Source organism: Mytilus trossulus, chromosome 6, assembly GCF_036588685.1.
Source record: "Mytilus trossulus isolate FHL-02 chromosome 6, PNRI_Mtr1.1.1.hap1, whole genome shotgun sequence".
NCBI classification, from domain to species: Eukaryota; Metazoa; Mollusca; class Bivalvia; order Mytilida; family Mytilidae; genus Mytilus; species Mytilus trossulus.
Window position 1 is genome coordinate 14,749,557 of NC_086378.1, and position 19,990 is coordinate 14,769,546.

Consider the following 19,990-nt stretch of genomic DNA (forward strand, 5'->3'; position numbering starts at 1 on the left):
GGTTTAAAATTCAATACGCTAAGTAAAGGCAACAGTAGTATACCGTTGTTCAAAACTCATAAATCCATGGACAAAAAAACGCGCCTTGTCCACACAAGATTCACCAGTGACGCCAAGAAATAAAAGATCGAAAGTGAAAAAGGTACAAAGTTGTACAGCACTGAAGATCAAAAGTTGAAACGGTTTTGCCAAATACGGCATTGTTTTTATGTACGGGATAAGAACATCCTTATTATATAGAACACTTAATGCTATTGCAAACAGTATATTTTAACAAATGAATATGAAAGAGATATACATAACGAAACTGAAGTATTAATTAATTACAGAAAACTATACCCGAAAATATGATGATAAGTTTGTCACAGAATAGACACACCCGAATTATTCCAGGCGTCAACGTAATTAAAAAAAATGTGACGTCACATACGATGGCGAAAAGGCACAAACGTTATGCCACATTTGAATTTATGAAATTTAGAAACAGCATGACATCACACATGAAAAACTATCATTCAAAAGTGAGATAGAATTAGGATTGATTTAAGATTGTATTAGAACTAAATACTGATAAACTTTTAATTAGTTAAACTTTAAGTTTTCATTCCAACTACAATTCAACTTTTTATATTAATTGAGATTTCAGTTATGTTGATCTGTAATATACTTTTTTGATTGAGTTAAGTCTGCTAATTGATATTTTATCGTATGTTTTTATATGTTGTGATGTTATGCTATTGTTTCAGAAAAAGGGAGAAGGTTTGGGCCCATTAAAACGTTTAATCCCGCTGCAAATGTTTGCACCTGTCCTAAGTCAGGAATCTGATGTACAGTAGTTGTCGTTTGTTTATGTAATATATACGTGTTTCTCGTTTCTCGTTTTGTTTATATAGATTAGACCGTTGGTTTTCCCGTTTGAATGGTTTTACACTAGTAATTTTGGGGCCCTTTATAGCTTGTTGTTCGGTGTGAGCCAAGGCTCCGTGTTGAAGGCCGTACTTTAACCTATAATGGTTTAATTTTTAAATTGTTATTTGGATGGAGAGTTGTCTCATTGGCACTCACACCACATCTTCCTATATCTATTTGTATCTAATTAACTTGACAAAATTCTTATAATCTGACAGACCGTTTGCGTACAGTCCGATCGACTGCATGCATATTTTAAAAAAGTACGCATACGGTATGGACCGTAGGTATACGGTCCAAATACTCATATGATCTGGAGCATAATCATGTAACATTGACATATTTACAATGTATTACATTCACTCCTTAATCATGAGTCGTAAAGAGACTGTTGTTGAATTCTTAAATAATTAATTTCTTTTTTATTTAGGAAAAACCTTTTCGGCGCATAGGTATAAAGACTACAAAAATAAATGAGAGAAAAACCATAAATTCATTACAGAAGTAGCATGGGTTCTGGTGGAAGTAAAAATGTAAGTACACACATCTATTGATGTATTAAATTTAAAAAACCCGAGTATGTTCGTAGAAATGATACCACAGTCAAAGATGGTGTTGAAAGGCTATCTCAATACTCCTCTTCGATTGTTTACATAGCAGAAATCCAAAACACTTGCATTTAGTCTGAGGCATTCAATAATATGTCTTTTAGTGTAATCATAATTTACTCTCGGGTTTCCTGTAGTCAACAAGGGTTGTATACGTGAAATATCGGCCGGTAAGGAGGGCGTGATTCTGTTTTCAGATAAGTAACTCGTTTGGACAACGTTGCAAAAAATTTGCTGTTTCCAAATTAACTCATAAGTGGGAACGTTGAAAGTTCATGAAATGTTTCTAAGTGCTTTTTTTAGAATTTGTAAATCTATAATCACGTCGGAAGTATTTATGAACCTTTTTTTGCATGAACGATAATTAGATTTATCGAAATGTGTTATCATCTGTTTTTAACCATACAAATTTTTAAGATTTTTCATTTCGAGCTTGATGAAACTTCATTTATTTTAAACAAATCAACCTTACATGCCAATCTTGTCATGACCTTTTATAGATTATAAAATTTAGTTATACATTATAGCTGTTGATATATAATCACAAAATGTTGATCTCATTACTCCATCTATCAAGGTATTTCTACATATTTCTACAAATGGTCTTTTTAACTTTTTTTTATTCGAACTTCACTGATGAGTCTTTTATATACGAAACGCGCGTCTGGCGTATGTACAAAATTTAGTCCTGGTATCTATGATGAGTTTAATTATAGTACAAATGTATTTGCATTACAATTTTATTTTAACTAATATTGTCTTGCATAAGTGAAATCAATTGCTTTCCATATCGTCAATAAGTGCTTTGTTTCATTTGAAGCTGGTTGTTTGTTGTATTTTCATGGTTAACTAAAATATATTCATTCTTTGAATTCATCCACCACCCTTGCATTTCCAGTACCACTCTTGAGTTTCTTGCAAAATAAAGCTTCTGTTTTAAAATCATTTTGGATAAAAGCTTATCTTATCATCTCAAAACTCCAGGTTTTTTGTCAGGAACTTAAGAGTGATGGTTGACTTTCAAAGGTGGCACTATTTCCTTTAAAGTATAATCTTAAAAGCCTATAATTTAAAAAAAAAAATTGTTGTAAAACTTCAATTAAATACATTTTTTTTTTTATACATTTATATATATATATTCAAAAGCTTTGCGAAAAAGTGTTGTATTATGCTTTTTTCAACTGTTAAAATAATAGTTTGTATTTTCTTCATTGAGAATGTTTCTTAAATTGATTTCAGCCTGTAATAAAACATCAAAAATATTTAATATTGTAAATTATTTAGGCTACACCAACAGTTTTAAAGGGATATAGACGAGAGATAAGCAATGCATCGTTGAGAGTAAAACAGAAAAGGGTTGTACGTATCGATGAGAGTGGAGTAGGGACAACATCTAATATAATGGCAACCAACTCCGATGTAACCGTATCTTCCTGCAAGATGGAAAACAATCTCTCAAATAATTCAGAGGTTAAAACTGAAAATGTAAATATGGACGCTTTAAAAATCGTGGAGAAGATAAAAGAAGTGGAACCAATGACGGTAAATGATTCAGGTACAGTTATAGAAAGTTAAATTTAATATCAGTTCATTTTCTGTTCTTTTCACTTGATCTCCGTCGTCAGTCGTCCGTAGTCGTCGTTAACCTTTACAAAACTGTTCTCTTAAACTACTGGACCAAACTGTTTCGTAGATTTAAAACTGTGTCCGATGTGCAAACCTGCCAACCAACATGTCTTACATTGTTGAAAAAAGGGTAAAATGTAAGCTTTTTTATTGACTTAAAAGCTTATAGATAAAGAAATCTGACATGATAGAAACTATATTCAGAATGATGTGATCTACCCATTGTACATTAACTGTCAGAAAACTTTTCATTGGCGCTGCTGGTATTAAATGATCAACAATCTTTTTTTTTTATTTTGATTTTGAAAACAGTAAAAGATGAGAGAAACTTTGAACAGCTACATGGTACTTTCCATGAAATTAAGGTTAAGTTCAAATTTCATTGCAGCAATTCCTTCGCGCCGATTGCTATTTTGACATATGTCATTTGCGCTAAATTTTATTGTTGAAATGTACCAAATTACTATATGAGTCTTTGACAAAGAAACTTTTATTTAACCGTAACACACATAATTCATTAATAAATCATAATATCATAGTGAATTGAAACATGAACTTAACAGAATTTTTAATCATACAAAGATGATTGCATAAATAAAGTGTGTACTTCTATCGCTTATGAAGACTAATTTCATTACGGTATTCCCTTTGCGCTTGTACGCGCTGTGCGATTGCCAAAGTAATAACAACGTGAGGGGGTATCGTGCTTTAGTTCACTGCATACGAAAACTATTAGGAAATTATAGTACGGGAAGGCAATAGTTTAATTTCAGTTCATGTCTGAAGTATTGATCAGTCAAAGTCCATGTACACGTGTTTTTTAAGACAACTTAGCCATTAATTATATTAAACATACTGACTTTTAAAAAAAACTTGAAGTATCATATGACTAACTCTCCAATTTGAATATTTTAGACTGGCGTGATCGCCATTTGATTTTTTTTTATTCTAAACGCTTTACCTGAAATCTATTTGAAATAAAATAGACGATCAAAGAAAATTCTAATAGTTCTAAAACAAGGACAATTTAGTAACTGCATATAGTTGTAGAACAATTATTTTTTTCTTTTTTCAGATTTCATAAAAACTATATTTTGTTCTACCACGTCAGAGCACCCGATACATAATTTTGGAAAACTTGATTACAATGTAAATGCATATCACGGAGGACGTACTGCTCTCTACTTCGTCTCGACAACGTCTATCTATTACAATACGGAATTGTTTTTGGTACGATCAGGATATGATGGTAATCATGTACAATTTAAGTTGCTTTCAAAAATAATCCCACTTCCTGACGTATATTATAACGACCAAAGGAATAATTACAAAGTAGATGAAGAAGGCATGCTTGTTGCTGATTGCTACCATGACAAAAATCACATCATGATGTTAACAAACGACAGTAACTATGGCAATCTAAGGAATGGGGTGTTTGTAGAAATGCAGGGTAATAAGTCTTCCGTAGAGTTTCCTTTGAATGTAAATGGAGGGAGAACTGAACGAGGAGGTGGGATAACATTGATACTTTGTAGTGGCGGGAAAGGAGACGATTCTATAAATACGTTGTATTTGATTCTCTCTGAGACAGAAGGGAACAAATTCAGCGCTAAAGCCATTTCTGGGGAGGATAAATACGAGTTTTCTGTTAATGACGATGGCATTCTTTGTGTCAGTGGACCAGCCGGAAGTCGATTTGGATTATGGCATAATAGAGATAATATGATAGAAACATCAACGGTAACGTCACACACTTTTGTCAGTCAAACGCAGTGCTTGGATGGAAACGAAGCAATACAACTAATGGGAAACGTCAGAGAGCATGCTGCCATGATGATCCTATGCTCAAACAGTAGCGGAATGGAAGACTCTACGGTTTCCAGTGTTTATCATTTAGTGATAAAAGAGGGAATTCTTGTTACGACAAATGAGATATCTGGTTGTCATGGTACCAATTACAAAAAATCGGACTTATGGAATTTTGAAGTTGTTGGTGCTCGTTTGTTGGCTTCTGGACCTGCAGGACCTTGTAGATATGGGGTTTTATCCAATATAATGGCATCTAAGGAAGAATTAAAGACATCATGCAAACAAGATTTCTGTCTCGCAACAGGCGAATCAACAAAAACAAAGGGGGATATAGAAGTGACTTTAGAAGAAATAAAAGGGCATGTCAATAAACCTTCAGAGATTTGTATAATGGTAGACCACAAGATAATTCAACTTATTCCCATTGATGAACTTTCACAGCAAAATGGATCTTATGCATTTAAGTATACATGGAAAGAAGATGAGAGAGACGTAGGACATTATCTTGTACGAGTATTTGCTATAAGGAAACATATCAGAAGTATGTATATTTACAGTTATGTCTATCTACATTTACTTTTAATAATACTGAATGTATCGGTACGTAGTTCATCAACTCATTTTTGGTTCAATTCCGTTATAGATTTTTAATTCTATCCAAGTCTCTAAGGAATGGTAATTTTTTATAAACTATAAAAGATTAACTTTGACTCATTTTTCCCAATGCTTTTAGTTTTACATCAGAGGTTCTTTTATTATCCACCTGCTGGATAGTTTTCTTTTTTGGAAACGTATCAAACCTGTAGGATTACACATATAAAAAACGGTTCCCTATTTATCTAAGTGCTGCAAGTTTTCACATAACTACTTTAAAATATGGGCAAGAAAGGAGACACACATAATCTTTCGAGATTTCAACACATTTTGCGATATTTTGTTTCAGGTGACGAGGATGTTTACATAGAATTAACAAATTCTCCACGTTCGTTGATTAGACAGAAACCAGGAGTTATTTACGCAGTGAACGTCGGAAGCCCAGTTTACCAAGACATGAATGGCATTGTATATTCAAGTGAATTTTCATTGTTTGCCAATTTCGACCCGACTTTTGAAAATGGTGAGAAATCATGTTCCACTTTTACTAATGTGTGTCAATTTTACCTAATATGTATAGTAAGATGTGGTATGAGTGCCAATGAGACAACTCTCTATCCAAATAACAATTTATAAAAGTAAACCATTATAAGTCAAGGTACGGCCTTCAACACGGATCCTTGTACTAAAAAAAAATCGCTGAACAAGATATATAAGTGTTCAATAGGATGCCGTTGCCTATGTATATTTTTTTGTAATCTGGGTAAATGCTTGATACTACACGTATTCATCAATGATAGGTAAGTCATTGGTTATGAACAAGTGATTATAAATTAAAAAATATCATTAAAATGCTGTCAAATGACTCGAGGATATACAATAGCATATACATCTTTACACACAGTACCTATGATATGTAAGAAGGTGTTATAATGTTTTAAAATTTACAAACAAGAGTAAGTGTATAATTTCTTTGATCAGTCAGACACTAAGAAGAGAATTGCATCAATGCATGATACGAATCAAGACATTGATAAGAAAAATAAAAACAATTATCAAAAGTATAAGGTAATTATTCTAGCTATTAACATTGATAGACTAAATTACCATTAGTTGTTCGTATATCCTATATTGTCATAATCCGATCTACTTTATTTTGCAAGGTACCCAATGTAAAGCCGCAGGGATGTTAAAACGTATGGCAAACCTGCCTGGTTCTCTATTAAAAACAAATGACGGTTTTCTTTACACTAAAGCAAGAAGGGCTGAAACATATAATGAGTTTGACCACAGGTTTACTTATAGGGTAAATATAATAAAACTTACAGGTTAACTTATAATATGTGTTTCATAAATCAAAGAGGAACCTGACCACAGGTTAATTTACAATATTTGTATGATACAAAAGAGTAATTTTACCACATTTTAATTTCAATATATGTTTTACAAAGCGATGAGTGACTTGATGATACTGTTTTATAGTCAAACTGTGTATGATAATTACAAAAAAATAGATTTGAAAATATATTGTCTTACAAGGTTTGTGTAATTAGTTATCAAAGATACCAGGATTATAATTGAATACGCCAGACGCACGTTTCGTCTACATAAGACTCTCTTATCAAAATATTTATAAAACTAAACAAGTACAAAATTGAAGAGGATTAAGGATCCAAAATTCTAAAAAGTTGTGCCAAATACGGCTAAGGTAATCTGTGCCTGGGATAGGAAAAACCTTTGTTTTTCGAAAAATTTCAAAGTTTTATCATGTATTGAAACAAATCAAATGATTTCGGAAGCAATTGAAGAGAAATTGCGAAATATCTGATACATGGTGTTTAAGTAAATATTCTTAATATAATTTTACAAGTCTTTTTTTCTTATGAAAACCCCTGCAATAAATTTCATGAAATGAATTTGATAGAAAAAGAATAGATTTTTTTGTTCATAATTATGATCCAATTTGGCATAAATTACAATGTTTTACTCGACCCTCTTCAAGTAGTCTTCTGTATACGTGTGTCATACACAATGTCAAATCTAGTATCTAAGATTGCTGAGTTTTTTTTTTTATTTATATGACGGTTACACAGTCAGATCAGATCATACTACATACCAAAAGTCTACGTTTTATTGAGATCTGTATAGAACTTTAAATATATCAAATCGATTCTGTCATTTTATTTTACTGAAAACTTCAGATAAATGACTTACCAAATGGGAAATTCAGACTTAGATTGCACCTTACACAACCAACGATTCATTTACTAATAAATGGGAAAGATGTTAACGATGAAGTCAATCAGGTAAGTAATTTATACGTGTTTCTCGTTTCTCTTTTTTTTTTATATAGATTAGACCGTTGTTTTTCCCGTTTGAATGGTTTTACACTAGTAATTTTTGGGCCCTTTATAGATTGTTGTTCGTCGTGAGCCAAGGCTCCGTGTTAAAGTCAATACATTGACCTATAATGGTTTACTTTTATAAATTGCTTTTTGGATGGAGAGTTGTCTCATTGGCACTCACACCACATCTTTCTATATTTATATATACTGACATGTTTATCCTCTACTAGTATTTTTTTCTTTTTTGTTGTTCGTGATAATATTTTGTTCGGGATGTGTATTTCAAATACTCTGTCACTTTGCCATTGTCAGGAATTTAAATGAATATATTATATATATAACTGGTACATTATTAAGTCATGGATTCCATAACCATAAATTACTTTAAACTTTGCTTATTTCTTTTAAATATTTGTATTGGTTCTGATAGTTTGTTTTACTTGCAATATTCCAATATACAAAATTTTAAATTGACTTTTACCCTGTGGTAAAGTTTTATCTACATCAATCAATCAGCCAATTAATCAATTTGAAATTGGGTTTTGAGCAAGTTTTTATCAGTTATGGTGAATTTTCTTAGATTTTTACTCATGTATTGCGTCTTCTTTTGTTGTCGCTATTTACTGTTTTGAGTAATTAAACACTTTAAAGTAATTTGTATAATTTGTCTAATGATTTACTGTTACATTTAACTATCAATGGAAGAGAATTAAGAGCATTTTTTTCTCTTGAATTCCATTTCGTTATACCTAAGCTTTGTTTGCAGACTACTGTTCAATCTGTAGAATGACACATAGCTATTCTATTTTATTGTTCTGTGGAAGACAGTTGTCTCCTTGGCAAATATATCTCGTCTCCTTAGTTGTAAAGCGATGGGAAATATTGCTCATTCAATTATTATTAAAAACTAAAATGTTGATAAATAACGATATTTCTTCTTTTTTTAAGCTATAACAGTTACGGGGTAAACATTTGATTTTAACCTATATCAAATCAAAGTAAGGCACTAATCACAAAGCAGTGTCGACAGCTTTTTCGATATATGTATCATGTTTTGTTTAGCGCTAATTTATCTAAATATCCCTCCCTCTCTCAAAATAAATAAAATAATATAGTATATAGCTTACACATCTTTAAGAGTAATTAGATTATTGTCACAAATCTCGATTTATTTAAACATAGACATATGGCAACTATACAAAACTTATCTTAAGTGTATCTTATATATAACCTATAAGTTATATCAAAAATAGTATACATATTGTATAATTTAATTTGTTATACTGTTTTCGTGTCACGTAATGTTGTAATTTTAGCAGTATCCTTAAGATTGTAATATAAGTTGGACGTTAAGCTAGTCATAAAATTATGTTTAACCCTACATTTTTTTCTTAAAATTGTGCTGTACTTTGTCAGGATTAAGGCAGTTATCAAGTAGTCCATTTCTCGGTACTTAGGCGTTTGTTTTTGTTACAGTTCAAAGTTTCTTTTGTTCCGTTATTTTCATATTATAGTTTATGTGTTTCTCTCCGTGTGTATTTGTGACCAAAATTTGTTTTCGATTTATCTATCAATGACTATAAAACAGGGGTATACTATTGTTTTTATATTAACAGAAAATTAAAGACAAGATGGAAGCAGGAGACTTGAAAAGTACTACAGCTTATTATGTCGACATTAACGTGGAAATAACAGACAACAGTCTACTAATGCATAGTCAGAGTGGATCAGATGTCTATACAAATGCCGGTAGGTGTCTTCTTAACCATGTTAACTTTAAAAGTAAAATAAAAAGAAAAGAGAAAAATACGAGTAGATATTCAAATCATGGATGAGAAAATGACAACCTCATCGCTAATATATACTAAAGACTACGAACAGACAAATATATCCACAATCAGTTTATTGTAACTGACGACTGACAATTAAGATACTACACGAAGACCTTAAAAGTCTTTATTACCATAAAAGCGGGAGGTTTGGCATGCAACAAAACCAGGTTCAACAAACCACTGTTTTTTCTTAAAATGTCCTGTACCAAGTAAGAAAAATGGCCATTGTTATATTATATTTGGTTTCTGTGTGTGTGACATTTTAATGTTGTGTTTCTGTTGTGCCGTAGTTCTCTTATATTTGATGCGTATCCGTCAGGTTTAGTTTGTTACCCAGAACTGTTTTTTTATCAATCGATTTATGAATTTCGAACAGCGGTAAACTACTGTTGCCTTTATGTTTGGCTATATCACATGATCATGAAGTGTTAACAAATACTGGTCCACTTAAAACAACAATTCGAATATTTCACGTTTTTATTATTCGGTTCTGTTGAACTCTATTCCATCCATTAAAAAGGATTAACAAATTAAAATATACCGTGCAAGAGGAAGATGTTAGTTTAAAAATTCTCAATTGCAGAATTATGATCGCAATCAGTTCAATAATTCATAACACGTTTGACCTTTCCAGGTAATGGAAAGATGTATTATAATTTGAGGTTTTAAATGTTGATTGTTGCAGTAAACCGTTACAATGTATAGTGCTCTTATGTCTTCCACAATGTTTATCATGTCTTCATTGCATCTTACTATAAATGACATGCATTTATAAACTATAACGATACACAAAACAAACATTTTGCATGCTTGTTAAAGCTTCTCTTGGATTATTTATAATTGCAATGTCTTGCAAAACATTTTAAACCGTAAACGAATAATACAAAATAAAACGGCCATATGCTTATTTGTTGCAGATTACTTATGTGCTTTTGCATTACTTGACAATTCCTATAAAGATAAAGCAATTCCTGACTGTCAGCTTCAAGAAGTAGAGCAAGAAAAACATACATTGGCAGATAAAGCACTTCCAATGAATATTGCTGTTACCAGAAAAGAGATGACAGTTGTTGGATGGTCTCCAAATCTTCTCAAGAATGCAAGTGGCGAGGTATAGTATAATTGATGAGTTTTCACAACCATTTAGTCGATTCCACTGCTCGTGAATTATTGTGGTGTCCAGAAATATGATTCATACCTTTATTTTCTGTAAATTTGCTGTGCATTAAATCTTGTATCATTTCGAAATACTAAGTTATACATAGCCGTAGTTGCGGATCGTCTTCGGTTCAGGTTTTTAGAATAATTGATCTTCAATATGACAGTTGTTATCAATTTGTTTGATTCTTTGATCTTTTGATTTTACCTTCAACTTCATAATCAACTGTTTAGATTCGAGCACCAGTATTAATTTTAGTATTTTGCACAGATTTAAATGTGGGTTAAATTATTTTGCTGGGCAAGGATATATACCTAATATATAAAAAACAATGTATTTACGGATCCATATACATCCAAAAACAATAGTTTAAACAAACTTTTATAAAATGTTATGCATCCGAAGAGCATTTGTTGATCAGGAACACACAAAACAGATTTTTTTTAAGCCTCTGATGTAAACGAACCGGAACAATTAAAAAGCTATGTGAGCAAAAACAAACTCATTACATAAAATCAAACCTCTCGCTTCTAATGGAAGTCCGAGTTACAGGAGAACTACTTCCATGCTTTTCCTTTCCTTTCGTAATGTGCATTGCTACATAAATAAATGGTGCATAATTCACAGAGAGATGTTAAAATGTATATAAAGCTACCGAATCACTTATAATTGTTTTGTATAGAATAAAGATATGAAACACTGGAACACATCTGGAGACATAAGAGTATGCGATGCATCTGGATATGGGACTGAGGCTTGCTTCAAAACGTCGCTGATGTGGTCTTGCAAATATCAAGAAGTAAATCTACTTGATCACTTTACAGCAGAATACTTAGATACTGCTCCTGAAATACGGGTAGGGTGTTTACGTTTGGTAGATATGTTTTCATTGCTGTTCCATTATCGGATCATTCCTTCTCCGGTAGAAATGTCAATGGTATACCCCCTTTCTATTTGAAATTGAACTTTTGATTTGTAATTTTCTTTGACCAGTTTTATGCACAAAATGAAAAATGTAAAGTCTGTTGGAACTGCTTTACAGTTATGATGAAAGAATGTAGGGTAAAAACACTTGACTTTTTTTTTACTTTGGATTTTTTTTTTCGTGTATACTAATGTTCGTGCATTGGTTATAATTTTTATTTTAGTTGATATTTGATTTCGTGGTTTCTGTAAATATAACGAAATTTGATGAGACTGTCATTAAAGTGAGAGGGTTAGCGCTATATAACCAGATTTAATCTACCATTTTCTACATTGGAAAATACCTGTACCAAGTCAGGAATATGACAGTTCTTTTCGATAAGTTTTTGATACGTTTTGTTATTTGATTTTGCAATGTGATTATTGACATTCCGAATTAAAGTTCAGTAGTTTTGTGGTTTTACTATCAAAGTCTGCATACATTTCTTTATAACATTTGTAATTCATAAGTCATTGGAATTCGCTGTTCCCAGGTCATAAAAAAATCCAAGAAAATTGATATCCAACGAATAAAAATGAATTCACAATATTATTGGTTATCAAAAAATAATTATAACTTTAATTTGTTTTAACATAATGTCTGTGTACAGGTGTCTGAGTGGTATAAACAAGGGCATTGCTTTGGAGGATTCTACTGCTTTACAGCCCAGCTCATGTCAGACGATGGCCAGGTGAGAGAATAGGTTTAACAAATACACCATTTGACAATTTGACAGAAAACGGTCAGTTTAGATGAATAATGCAATGTTTCATCGTTCAATTCATGCGCAGGAATTCTATTAAAGTTAGAAACATCAGTCTAGAAAACTGGTATATAACGAATCAGGTTAAACATTTTTACTTAATAACTGCATTTCATTTTTTTAGACATCTAAAATGTTGTTAATCCAGATTTTACATAACATGTAGATCGGGAAATAGGATGTAATTGATGAAATATTCCTTATATATGCAAGCAATTCTTACATTGGTACGTTGCGTCTAGCCAACAGCAAATTTACCCAAGCAAGAGATACCGGTTAATTTTCTGTGATGGCGTCTTCAAACACACATTAATTTTGATTGTCTAATAGTTCGTACTCGGTTATAACAGCATAAATGCATCTCAGTGACCTGCAGCATGAATTGCAACGCATCCTTGCTTATCAACGGTGTCTTTAAAACTTTATCTTTATTAGATGGAGAAAATGGTTTACATTATAGTTATTCTTAAAGTGTCATTAACCTCGTGAGAAAAAAAGAAATTAATAATTTGAGGTTAAATTAAATTAACAAAAATACTGAACTGCAAGAAAAATTCAATCAGAAATGACGGAGTTTTTTTCGAAAAATCGTCGACTAATTGTTACAATAGGGAAAACAATACTATCATTACCTGTACGTTTAAGGGGTATGATATTTAACGTTGTCAATACAAATATTATAGGTAATAAAAGAATACACAACAGGAGAATTAGGCACATTAACTAATAAAGATTGGTTAGAAGCTTCTGTGACTTTCTCTGATTATGGATCTGGAGCTAGGATCGTCACCTTTTCTTCTAAAGGTATGTTATCTTAAAATTGTGATAGGACGCTTTGTTGATAATTCTTCAAACAATATCAGAAGTCCTTTAGGTCCTTATATAGCTTAGCTATCACCATGGCTTAGTCGTGTCGGGTACAGCTTTCGGAACTTTCGGTTTTCTCAGGACTATATTTTCACATACGACTTTGTCATTCAAATGTTTTGATATAAGTGACACTGATGAGTCTAATGTAAACAATCAATAACTGTCAGATTCCTTAAATATTCTTGGTTAATATGATTAATAACATATATATATATATTAACCGTCATAAAATCATTAAGAATCAGAGATTCCAAATGCCTTGGTGGAGTTGACCTTCCAAGACCGTTACAATTGTTTAATGTTCATTTTTGATCGTACAGCTCCTATTGTGTTTCCATGTTTTCAAAATCCTTGGCCGTCATTTGTTTGGATTAGCTTATACCTGATAAAGACAACTCCATAAAAACGTTTGTCCTTTCTACTCCCTTCGTGTATACCTTTCTTATCTTAAAACTTTGGTAAGCCAAAGCTGGTATCATTTGTTTGGGTATGTCATGTTTCAAAGTCCGGTCACTCTCTTTGAGCTTTTGGCCTCTATAAGAGTATAATATTGTCTGTTTTGTTTTATGCGTGTTTTCGTTGTACTATAAAACTAATGTTGACCAAATTTACTAAACTGACAAAATTTGTTATGCTGATACATCATGGGATAAGATGTGTCATTTATCAGTCAGGTTGATTTTTACCTTTGACCCCATTGGTAGTAAAACTCTGTTATGGCCATAACATTTGATCTTGAGAACTGCAATATACAAAACGTTATCATTTTGACCCGGATTATTTACTTTCAATATCTGAATTGATAGTTAACCTCAGGCATTTGTATTGTGATTTTAACGTTTTTGATCAAGGCAAAAGTGAAAAAAGCGTTTCGGACACTCATAATGTAAATGTATACAAATATTTTATTTTATTAATATATCGGTAAAGCAATATTTTTCTGTATATAGATAGACATATTTTTGTGATACCCGTGTATTTATTTGTGTGAAAAAAATACATTTTACTATTGTTGGTTAGAAAAACATATAATATCTGCAAAAAATATCTATCAAAATATTGTTGCTAATATACTTATCATTTTCACTATTTTGATCGTTTCCATTAAAATATGTTTTTGTGATAATTCATAATATCGTGCTACTCGCTTATGATAGTCAGAAACTTAGGGCTCATGTGCCATTGTCAATGTAAATATAAACGTCGTCATAATCTTAATAGAAATAAACAAATAATCTATGATTTTTAAAACTATAGGATGATTCTCTGCCATTTCTCACCTCGGTGCTGTCGACATTCAATGAGATTGTAGCTGTTAAGCACTCTCTCGTTTAAAAAATTTCGATAATCTACAATTATGTATTTTTGTATAAAATAAAGACGGCAAAAACTGGACCGGGTACTATTTCATTCCCTGCATGTCAAAAACTAAGAACACAAATGTCATTGCCTAGGTAAACATCATCGACGTCATAATCAAAATAGCGATAAACAAATTATCTATGGCCTTTCAAACTATATGATGCTTCTCGGCCATATCACATCCCAGAGCCGTCGGCTTTCAATTAAATTGTAGCTGCTAAACACCTTTTCGTATAAAATAAAAGTCGATAAACAATTATGTTTTTTTTTTAGGTAAAGACGACAAATACTGGACAGGGTATTTTGGTCCTTATATATCAGCTGCTGAAGTTCGTGTGAAGAAAGAAAGTAAACCAGCCAAAGATGACAGCTTTTCAGATATTGATCAGGTATATCAGAGTTTGAATATACCACAAAACAATCATCATTAGTTGTAAACGATAAGGAAGTAAAGACACACAAATCAAAAACAATTACAAACAGACACAATATAACATAAAATCCCATACAAATACAACGATTGAAAAAAATAGCATTTCTCTAAGGACAAAAAATAATAAGTAGTCACGGTCAGTGCCTGTCTTATTAGTGTTATGATGTTAAATCAATCAAATTCACTCTATTTGACAACTTTAAACTTGCAAACTTGCATTTAATGGAAAACAGCAATAACCATGCGATCAGATATATATTTTATCGGTTCCATAATAAATTTTAGATAAATGCGACGTTATATTTTCAGATATAAAATATTAAATCAACAATAAATGTAACAGGTAAAAAAAAACCACAAAACTACAGGCTGTTGTAAGACATGCATAATTAGTTAGGGATAACATATTCATAAGTTTGCACTGATCTTCTTGCCTTAGAACAATGTGATGTTTGCTAGTGAACAAATCTCCTGTTAAACAGGTCAATGAGCTTTATACAGAAATTTGAAGGAAGTTTTACCATTAAATGATACTAAGGGCAAGATCATTTGTCGAAGTAACAAGTAACGTGAATAACTCACATGTTGCTCAATGCTTTAACATAAGCCTATTATGTCTGTTTGTGTTGATCATCCAATTTTGTCTATACAACGTAACGGAACTACAAACAATTACATCTGTCATTCAAGCGGGGGTTTAGTTAGCTTAAAAGTCAGGTTAAACTCATAATTTTCTTCGAAATGCATATACTAAGTCAGGAATATGTTATTTATTTTTCACCTATTCATTTGATTGATTGAGTTCCATTTTGATAGATTTTATGAACTGTTTTTGTTGTTCTAGAGTTTGATATTTTTTCCTACTCTTTTCTTGTAAAAATCTGTTAAAGATTTTGTTTTCCAAGGCCATGATATAAATCTACTTACTTTCGGAGAATATTGAGTATTTATCAGATGTAGCAGGACAACAAACAAGACAGCATACTATGTTTTAAAACAAAAATCAACCTGAAAAAGTATCCTTGTGACACATTATGTAAATATTCAGACGTCATTTAAAGTCGTTTTGATTTTTAAGAATTCAATTTCCTATATATTAAATTTGAATTTAATAAAGAAGTAATGATAGTTTGAGTAGATCTACGGAATTGAACTGATGAAAGGTAAATAACATTCATAATTTCTGCAAGTCTTTTTGAGGGTATCACAAACCCTGTAGTCAGCACTTCTGTGTTGACTTGAGTTATCATTGACATGTTCATAATCATAAATAAACTGAATTTTTGAAATACTAAGGCTTTTCTACCTCAGGAATAGATTACCTTGGCTATGTTTGGCCAAAACTTTTAGGCAATTTTGGTCCTTAATTCTCTTCAACTTCGTACTTTATTTTGGCCTTTTCAACTATTTTTGATTCGAGCGTCACTGATGAGTGTTATGTAGACGAAACCCGGGTAAATATGAAATTTTAATCCTGGTATCTATGTTATATTTATTTGATAATAACGTGAATCTACAATGGCAAGTAAATAATAAACTAACTATGTTGCTATAATTTGATGAACATTCCTAAATCCTAAAAAAAAAACTTATACAAATAATCAATATTGAACATTTACAGACTGACGACAGTGCTAAAAAATCAAGTTTAGAAAAAATGGTGACGAATATTCTAACCAGCAATCAAAGTATGTTTGAAGATCTCGTTGACGACAAACGTAAGTATTCAGGATAAAACTTAATGACCAATCAGATCGGAGAGAAAAATTACAAAAAGCCAATCAAATACCCTTTATCTTAGAATGATGTAAAGTAATATACATGTATATAAATTATAGTTTGCTGTTCGGTGTGAGCCAAGGCTCCGTGTTGAAGACCGTACCTTGACCTATAATGATTTACTTTTATAAATTAATTGGATGAAGAGTTGGCTCATTGACATTGATACCACATCTTCCTATATCAAAGTAAATGTTATTGGCATGTTATCTTCGATGAGTGAACACAATGCCATTCTTATACATTTTATCGGATGAGATAGGAATATCTGCTGATTTTAGGAACTATACAGGAAAATATATGTATTTTGTAAGATGTTTCAGAAAAGTGTCAGTGATGTTATGCCTCATTTATCTTCGTTCTAAATAAATTAGTGAAGTTCTTTCTCAAAGCATACATTACACATTAAAATAACCTGCATGTATTTTTTAGTTTTCAGTACATTCAAACGATATCTAATTTCGTGATTTTGGGTCGTCAATGCTCTTCAACTTTGTATTTGTTTGGCTTTTTAACTATTTTGATCTGAGCGTCACTGATGAGTCTTATGTAGACGAAACGCGCGTCTGGCGTATAAAATTATAATCCTGGTACTTTTGATAACTATTGTGCCATCGTCTGCATACAAGATCATTGAAAAAGTGTACTGCGTTGAATATTTAAGTTCTTAGTCAACTTCTTTCAGCAAAATTCACTAGCATTGGTATCCATAGGAATGATAATGAATCCATAGTATGTAATTTTAAATGGGCATTTTATAGATTTACCAGTTGATCAGGATTTCGAAAAGCAAACAGATATGTCTAATGAGTTGCATGGCTGGAAGGGGGGCAAAAAACAAACTCACAAAAAGAGGGAAATCAGAGTATTTGTTTCAAGCACATTTCGAGATTTTACTATGGAGAGGGAAGCAATTATCAAAAAGGCTTTTAGAGACGTAAGTAAGAAAATGTGCAAAGATACCAACAAAACAACGAAAATATGAAGATTGAACAAATAAAAAAGAATGGTAAAAACTTACCAGCAGAGTAGTAAATACAGTTAATTTGTTGGAGCATGTCTGATATTTTTAATTATACTAAATTATGAAAATTGGGAAATATTTCATTTTATATATTCTTACGAGGAGTATACTTGGACATTGTCATATTCATCTGTATTTTTTTAACTTCCTTTTCGTCCTTAATATCAACAGAATGTTAGAGTTACAATAAAAAAGTAAATAATATGATAGAAATATAATCTACTAGGTATTAGTCTATTAAGATGAATGATATGCCATTGAAGAACAGGCCGACTCATTAAATAGTTAATGACATTAAAACATTGACTGTACAACCATGGCAAGGCAGAAGAAGTTATATATATAGCAATATAATAAGAGATAAAACTCACCAAGGAAAAGAAACAAAAAAGCAGTGAACAATAAAAAAGTATTACACAGAAAACCTGGAAATTGGTGGTAATATCAGGTGCTTCGGAAGGGACAGTAGTACCTGGTCCTTATATAATTACACGTACGGTTCTGATTTGTGGCTGCACGATATGTGTTTTTTGGTAAATTTTTCAGATGTCGTGTAAACTTAAATATTTAAAAAGAGCAATCCCTCAAATGTATTTCAAAATTAACCCACAACTTGCCTGCATTGCGACTTATGTTGAGGTCAGGTTATGTTTACATGTTTCCACAAAGTTGTGCATTAAAAGCAACATAGAATTCTTCTAATTCATAGAATTCGTGTTGTTGATTCTCCAATGCTCACCAAAGTTTAGATTGAGTTTTCACTGCTATTAAACGTTTGTTATAAACGGATATTGAGTTATGAAATATTATTAGGCGTGCTTGAAATGTTAATGCACTACTTATTACTTATTAACTAAAGCGTAGTGGTATACTAGGAGTAATTATATGAAATACGAATATGTTGCATACATTTATTTCAGATAAATCGTCTTTGTGTAGACAGAGGTGTATTCTTTACTTATGTCGACTTAAGATGGGGGATAACAACAGAACAAACAAATGATGGCAAAACTATTGCTATATGTTTACAAGAGGCAAGTATAAACTATTGCTATATGTTTACAAGAGGCAATTATAAACTATTGCTATATGTTTACAAGAGGCAAGTATAAACTATTGCTTTATGTTTACAAGAGGCAAGTATAAACTATTGCTATATGTTTACAAGAGGCAAGTATATACTATTGCTTTATGTTTACAAGAGGCAAGTATAAACTATTGCTAAATGTTTACAAGAGGCAAGTATAAACTATTGCTATATGTTTACAAGAGGCAAGTATAAACTACTGCTAAATGTTTACAAGAGGCAAGTATAAACTATTGCTATATGTTTACAAGAGGCAAGTATAAACTATTGCTATATGTTTACAAGAGGCAAGTTTAATCTATTGCTATATGTTTACAAGAGGCAAGTATAAACTATTGCTATATGTTTACAAGAGGCAAGTATAAACTATTGCTATATGTTTACAAGAGGCAAGTATAAACTATTGCTATATGTTTACAAGAGGCAAGTATAAACTATTGCTATATGTTTACAAGAGGCAAGTATAAACTTTTGCTATATGTTTACAAGAGGCAAGTATAAACTATTGCTATATGTTTACAAGAGGCAAGTATAAACTATTGCTATATGTTTACAAGAGGCAAGTATAAACTATTGCTATATGTTTACAAGAGGCAAGTATAAACTATTGCTATATGTTTACAAGAGGCAAGTATAAACTATTGCTATATGTTTACAAGAGGCAAGTATAAACTATTGCTATATCAGTATATGTTTACAAGAGGCAGGTATAAACTATTGCTATATGTTTACAAGAGGCAAGTATAAACTTTTGCTATATGTTTACAAGAGTCAATTAAAACTGTTGCTGTATGGTAACTATAATCTGCAAATAAAAACAATTGCT

At 31.5% G+C, this 19,990-nt stretch overlaps 1 protein-coding gene across 1 annotated transcript in view; it reads left to right on the plus strand.

Annotated features, from left to right (window-relative positions):
- The window catches only part of LOC134722338 (uncharacterized), a 36,991-nt gene extending 17,802 nt beyond the window's left edge, over positions 1-19,189 (plus strand). Inside the window, exons 2-16 of the mRNA XM_063585951.1 lie at positions 1,340-1,442; positions 2,802-3,072; positions 4,219-5,493; positions 5,896-6,069; positions 6,710-6,852; positions 7,748-7,852; positions 9,508-9,640; positions 10,641-10,834; positions 11,565-11,738; positions 12,457-12,537; positions 13,293-13,413; positions 15,115-15,230; positions 16,896-16,992; positions 17,815-17,990; positions 18,998-19,189. Coding sequence (XP_063442021.1) covers positions 1,419-1,442; positions 2,802-3,072; positions 4,219-5,493; positions 5,896-6,069; positions 6,710-6,852; positions 7,748-7,852; positions 9,508-9,640; positions 10,641-10,834; positions 11,565-11,738; positions 12,457-12,537; positions 13,293-13,413; positions 15,115-15,230; positions 16,896-16,992; positions 17,815-17,990; positions 18,998-19,189 — 3,276 coding nt within the window. The 5' untranslated portion in view covers positions 1,340-1,418. The remainder of the gene's footprint in view (positions 1-1,339; positions 1,443-2,801; positions 3,073-4,218; positions 5,494-5,895; positions 6,070-6,709; positions 6,853-7,747; positions 7,853-9,507; positions 9,641-10,640; positions 10,835-11,564; positions 11,739-12,456; positions 12,538-13,292; positions 13,414-15,114; positions 15,231-16,895; positions 16,993-17,814; positions 17,991-18,997) is intronic.
- Positions 19,190-19,990: the final 801 nt, after the last annotated feature.